The sequence below is a fragment of the Neomonachus schauinslandi genome, chromosome 6 (assembly GCF_002201575.2).
Source record: "Neomonachus schauinslandi chromosome 6, ASM220157v2, whole genome shotgun sequence".
In the NCBI taxonomy this organism is placed as follows: Eukaryota; Metazoa; Chordata; class Mammalia; order Carnivora; family Phocidae; genus Neomonachus; species Neomonachus schauinslandi.
The window spans coordinates 58,174,661-58,181,369 of NC_058408.1; the positions used below are offsets into that span (position 1 = coordinate 58,174,661).

Here is a 6,709-nt window from a genome sequence, read left to right on the forward strand (position 1 = left end):
CAAACGAAAGGAAACCGTGAGGGAAAGCAGCACCCTTCTGTACCCCGTTAACCCATCAAGCCTGGGGCTTAATGCCTTTAACTCATCAAGTTTTTAACTCAGTAAAGCTGCAGCTATGGTCTTACCTTCAAGGAAGTAGATCAACAGCAAGGTTCCAGAACATTCGTTAAATTACTTCCACAGCATCATTCCCTAGTCTACTTCCCATCTCGTATATGCAGCCATGTTGTCCAATATTTCAATTTTGTGACGAGATTAAATGACAGTATGAAGACATTCCTATACAAAGGGCCACAAACTAGAGCAGTTCCAAAATTGAATAGAAATCTACTATAAAATTCCTTGGGAGAAACTGAACTCTAAAAATGAATTACGCTTACCAGTAAAAGTCCAAAGAAATTAAAGTCCAAAGTTAAATTAACTTGCCCATGTGAATTAAAAATCAAGGGATCTAAAGTCCAAAAGTTTTTATTCTACTGATTCCTTTCAACAGCTGTGGCCCAGGCCAGTGCTTGTCACACTTAAATGGGCACAGCAATCACCTGGAGAGCCTGTTAACACTTGTTAACGCGGATTCCTGGCCCCATCCCCAGAGGGTCTGATTCAACAGATGTGGGTTGGACCAGCAAGCCTGCGTTTCTAAGGAGCATCCAGGTGACACTGGTGATCCCAGTCTGTGGCCCACACTTTGAGTAGCAGCACTGGCCTAAGCCATCTCTCTCTGGACTTGGAGCAATGTCTTCAAGCCCTAGAATTTATAGCTCCAAGCGTCCAATATCCTTCACTTTTTTAGAGTTCAAAGAGTTAAATAACTGGTTGCTAATATTACCTGAGCGTTCCTGAGGATTCTGTTTGCCTCAAACCAACCAAAAAATTCTATTCTTGCCCGGCTCCCTATCCCATCATTCCCACTGGGGAGCCGACGGCAGATTCCAGGCTCAGGTCCTGGGAGCTGTTACTTGCAGACCCACTTCAGAGCCTCAGCCCATTCCAAGGGCAACCCTGATTTGTGTTCTTCTGTGGTGACGCAGGTATGCCAGGCGTCAGGAATGGGACAACTTCCACATATTTTCCAGTAGAGCTAAAAACCTAGTGCCCAGAAGAACCCCAACAGCTCTCTACTATGAAGGAATCTGTAGGTACATGGAGGGAGAAGTTCTCTACCTTCAGAAGCAGATCGAGGGTCAATCTGAGAATGCTCAAGACAGTGGAGTCGAGCTACTCAAGGTGAGCCCAGGCTAACCCACCCCATAAGTGGATTTCTGTCTTCTACCTCCTTGTGATAATGATTTCCTCGGATTCCAGAAGTTATCTGTTTATAGTACAAATTTTTAAGGTAACGCCTTCCTCCCAAATTCGAAGAGAACACAAATTGCCCACAACCTTACTGCTCAGGGAGAACCGCTTTTTACCTATTGAGACACCACCGTTCAGGTTTTTTTACGATGTGCACATGCGCATGTTTCCATTTTTAAAATGTGCTCTCAAATAAAATATATTGTGAATGATTTCCTGTCAATACATTGTTTTCTACACCACGAGTTAAAAGGAAGCATAGTATTTTCTCTTACAGATAAAATCTCAAAGATCTTGTGAGACAATAGGCCAAAACTATTCTGGGACAGGAATTTTTCTGTAGCATTTTACTGCTGTTCCTGTGATAAACATCTTGGTGGGTAAGTCTTTGCACGTGGAAGTTTAAAATATTCAGCTGATCCTGAATGTGTCTTTTAAGTTAACTTCTTAAAAAAAAAAAACAACTTACAAATGAGTGTTCAAGCACTTCAATAAAAGCAACACAGAACGTGCACCTCTTCCACTCACTGAACAAAATTGTGCTGAGTGCCAAAATACATACATAAGTAAAATATTCAGCTGATCTGTAGTAACCACCAGGTACAGCTGCGGGGATACAAGGGGGAGCAAATTACACGTGGTACCCGCCTCTAGGTTTACAGCCTAGACTGGGCAAGCCCTCCACGGGAGGGTAGGGTTGAATCTCCGGTGTCAGCTTGACACTTGTTTGCCTTGTTCTCTTAAAAACTGAGCACAGGTGTATTCGTTTTCTATTGCTGGGTCCCCAGTTACCACAAACCTAACAGCTTAAATAACACAAAATTCTTTTTTTTAAAAATATTTTTATTTATTTATTTGATGGAGAGAGAGAAAGAGACAGTGAGAGAGCACAAGCAGGGGGAATGGGAGAGGGAGAAGCAGGCTCCCCACTGAGCAGGAAGCCCGACGTGGGGCTCAATCCTAGGACCCTGGGATCATGACCTGAGCTGAAGGCAGACACTTAACAACTGAGCCACCCAGGCGCCCCAATAATACAAACTTGTAATCTCATAGTTTGGCAGGTTAGAGGTCTGGACAGGCTTGTCTGGGTTCTCCGCTTAGGGTCTTAGAAGGCTTTAAAATCAAGATGTTGACCAAACTACCTTCTCATGATCTAGGGAAGAATCTGCTGGCAGGGTCCTTAAGGGTGTAAGCAGAACCCAGATGCTGAAACTTAGGAATGTCCCTGTTTCAGAGATGTCAAAATGTTCCAAAACAAGGCATCCTGGGACTTCAAGGCATCTCAAAGTAGAATAGCTCGTTTCATCCTTGGAACGTTGTTAGGAGGCAGGTCCTTTCACTCCTGCTGTAGGGAGGAGAGTCTTTAGTTTGCCCCGGTGGGAGCCGTGCACCACCAACTCTCACAGGACACCCAGGCCCAGCGTCTCTTCCTGCACTTTGTTCACATCGCTTACTAATCACTGCCTGAAACACAGAAAAGGTCATTGTCATCGCTGCTTAGAGGTATGTGCTCTTTGACATAGAGCATGTATTTATTTTTTCTGATGATAAAGCATTCTACTAGCTCTCACTCAGGGTATGGACTTGCTTGGTTATAGAAAACGTTATTTTGTTTTATGTAATTATTATGTATTGGGTAATTTCATGTAATTTGATAGAGTAATTAAATGTCTTTCCTTAAGTTGAAAGAATGACTTATGAGGGATTTGAGACATGCTTAACTCCATGTTGGTCAGGAAAAATAGGTTTTTGGTTTTTTAACCGTCTTACACATGCTCTATTCCAACTTTCTCTCCTTTTTTTTTTTTTTCAAGTACCAGGCACATTACATATGACAAGTGAATTGGCTGTCATTATCACTTCTAACTATTGATTAATAATAAAGGTGTACCATACTTTCGGCCAAACTGATATATGAAAATCCAGATAGACAAATTAGCAGGTGCCGAAAAGAAAGCACATCTTTATTTAGTGAGTAGTAAAGTGATAAAACTCACCTATCCCAAAGCCAGTACAGGTTAAAAATACAGTAGGTGCTACCGGGGTTACAATAAAGATGAGAGAAACACTGTCTCTCTACTTGAGGAGTTTGTGATTTATCTGATTTGGAGAAGCAGGTAGGGGAGGGGGCCCGGGGCTGGGAAGGCATGATGGAGGGAGCGGAGAGAACACGGGACCACAAAAGAGGGGCAAAGTGTGTATCTCCCACAGTACACAAAACAATGCCTTGTTCGCAGTAGATGTTTCATTTCTTAAATAATCAATGGACTAAATAGACATGGAATAGATCGGTCTGGAAAACTCAAAGGTTTGATTCCATTTCTATAATATTGAAGTAAATGCAACAAAACAAAAAGACATTATTTCATTGACCATCAAATTAGCAAAGACATGAAAGAAGACACATTTATACTCTGAAAGACTCCCATAAACTTGCCAGAGAGCATTCTGGCAAAATATCTTTTAAATACACACATCGGTTAATTCTCTCCCTGGGAATTTTTTTAAGGAAATAACCAGATGGCAAACAAAAACAAAAAAATCAATATAAAGATATTGATCTCAGGTTGATAGCATTAAAAAACTAGGAGAAAATAAAACCTATATGTATTTCATAAAGGAGATTTGGTTAAGTCAGACACAGTGCATTTATTTTTTTATCATTATTTTTTTAAAGATTTTATTTATTTATCTGACAGAGAGAAACACAGCGAGAGAGGGAACACAAGCAGGGGGAGTGGGAGAGGGGGGAGCAGGCTTCCCGCGGAGCAGGGAGCCCGATGCAGGGCTCGATCCCAGGACCCTGGGATCGTGACCTGAGCCGAAGGCAGATGCTTAACGACTGAGCCACCCAGGCGCCCCAGACACAGTGCATTTAAACATTGTGATATTTGACATAAAATTCTGAATTTCTGACTCTTCTTTTAAAAACTGGAGGAACTGCTGACTCTAGGCCCACATTCCTAAAGAGCAGCCATTGGCTGGAATTGAAAGGTGACACGTCTATAGAGCACATCTTCCATCTTCTGTAGCATGACATAAGAAGCATAGCTCTGCTCCTTCTCATGCTACATCCAGCGTGCTTATTTTTTTGCTTGGTTTTTTAGAGAAGGGGGAGGGCAGAGAAATAAGTGGGAAAGCATATACCCAAATGTCAAGCATATTTCTTTCTGGGTGCTAGGCTTATGGGTAATTCTTATTCTATACTTTTCCCCCGAAATTTTGAACAATAACTTAGGATGCCTTAGTAATCAAAAGAAAAGATATTTTTTTAAAAATGTGGTTGCAGGGCGCCTGGGTGGCTCAGTTGGTTAAGCGACTGCCTTCGGCTCAGGTCATGATCCTGGAGTCCCTGGATCGAGTCCCACATCGGGCTCCCTGCTCAGCAGGGGGTCTGCTGCTCCCTCTGCCCTCTTCCCTCTCGTGCTCTCTGTCTCTCATTCTCTCTCAAATAAATAAATAAAATCTTAAAAAAAAAAAAAATGTGGTTGCAGAGAAGGGTTAGTGAGCACCCCCCCCCATTGCATTCTTGGTCCGAGTGGACCGCTGAGGCTGCGCCACTTGATGCGTGTCACCTTATGTCCGCTGCTTCCTATATATGTCTCTGTAATGCGTTTTCATTTGATTGCTTGAAGCTTTGAAATGGTCCCAAATCATCTGTGGAGGAACAATCTTTGCAGCAAGGACCCCTTTCTGATTCGAATATGCTGTTTTTCCTTCAGAACTTGGAGAGTCTGGTGGCTCAGAATACCACTGGCCCTGTCTTCTACCCGAGGCTCTACCACCTGATGGCCTATGTCTGCATACTAATGGGAGACGGGCAGAACTGTGACCTCTTCCTGAACACAGCCTTACAGTTCTCCGAAACACAGGGGAATATGCTGGAGAAATGCTGGCTGAACATGAGCAAAGTATGTACCATCAACCAGCAAGCTGGGATGGGGACGCCCACCTTCCTAAGGAAGCCTCAGAAGCTTACTGCCTGGTTAGGCTTCCCCAAGCATGGAAGGCCTTTCTGGACTCTTCCTGTAAAGGGGTGATAGATCTGTAGTTCAGGTGTGTGTGCCTCTTCCCCTTTGAGTTCCCACAGAATCTCGCTCACATTCACATCTGCTTCAGCAAGATCTCTGCCCCTTCGTTGTAGCCCTCACCACTTTCCAGTCTGTGTTAGTTTGCTAGGCATGTCCCTCCTCCGCATGAGAATGTGAACACTTGGAAGGCAAAACCACACATAGCATCCAGCATGGCGCCTTGTACCCAGTATTTGTTGAATATGTGAATGGACGTATACTTCTATGGGTTTATTTAAAATCATGTGTCAGTATCTGAGTTTGGGCAGCAAAATTCATCATTTGTCTGTGGGTTCACATGGTTTTGAAAGCTCAAGGACACTGGACCATTTCTGTACGAGCCCAGCCTTGGTCACACAAGTGGAGGAGCGCTGGTTAATTCTTGGCCCTCTCCCTCTTCTCAGGAATGGTGGTACTCAAGCTCTGAGTTAACAGAAGACCAATGGCTTCAAACCATCTCGAGTCTCCCATCATGGGAAACAGTTGTATCCGGCAAGGTAAACATGCAGGATATTCAAAGAAACAAATTCCTGATGAGAGTTAATATCCTGGACAATCCTTTCTAACATTTCATGAAAGAGAACAAAGATTTCAGGAAGACTCCTCCTCTTGCAATTACCCATTATTACCCTTTCTCTGTAGCTGGCACCCTCCAGGTTCCCGCATATTCTCTTCCCTTCCAGACACAGAACCAACTACGTTGGTTTCTTCCCTCCCTTTCTGGAGGGTCAGAAAGGGTCAGCGGGGTCATGCGTACTCTCTCCTCACTTCACATAAACTCCTTGCCTCTCATTTTCAGCTTGACCTGTTCATTTCGGCCCATGCACAATGTCTGTCCTGGGGAAAAATATCAATATCAAAATGGTACACTTTGTGGCAGATACAATTTCTAGTGAATCTATTAAACCGAAAATGTTTATTTTTACATGTCCAATTGTCCCATCTTTTGTACATAGCACAGCATTGCAAAGGGCAAGTTCTTTTCACGGTCTGTGAGGGCAAGATTTGAAAAGACAGTTTTGTGGGGCCTGACTGTGGCTTCCACATGCATCGAATGTCTGTGGAAATAGATTTTTTTAAAGTTGAAATACTAGTAATTCTGATGCAGGTTCATGTACATTCTTAGTGTTTGTTTGCTTATTTGATTTAAGAAAGTAATAGCATGGAGCGCCTGGGTGGCTCAGTCATTGGGCATCTGCCTTCGGCTCAGGTCATGATCCCAGGGTCCTGAGATCGAGCCCCACATTGGGCTCCCTGCTTGGCGGGAAGCCTGCTTCTCCCTCTCCCACTCCACCTGCTTGTGTTCCCTCTCTCGCTGTCCCTCTCTGTCAAATAAATAAATA

General features: G+C 43.5%; 1 protein-coding gene across 2 annotated transcripts in view; it reads left to right on the forward strand.

Annotated features, from left to right (window-relative positions):
- Nucleotides 1-6,291, forward strand: part of ADCY10 (adenylate cyclase 10) — an 82,016-nt gene extending 75,725 nt beyond the window's left edge. The window contains exons 31-33 of one of the 2 annotated variants that reach the window (XM_021682662.1): nucleotides 1,032-1,227; nucleotides 5,019-5,207; nucleotides 5,771-6,291. In XM_021682662.1, coding sequence (XP_021538337.1) covers nucleotides 1,032-1,227; nucleotides 5,019-5,207; nucleotides 5,771-5,932 — 547 coding nt within the window. In that variant the 3' untranslated portion in view covers nucleotides 5,933-6,291. The remainder of the gene's footprint in view (nucleotides 1-1,031; nucleotides 1,228-5,018; nucleotides 5,208-5,770) is intronic. The other variant, XM_021682663.2, reaches the window with a different exon arrangement.
- Nucleotides 6,292-6,709: the final 418 nt, after the last annotated feature.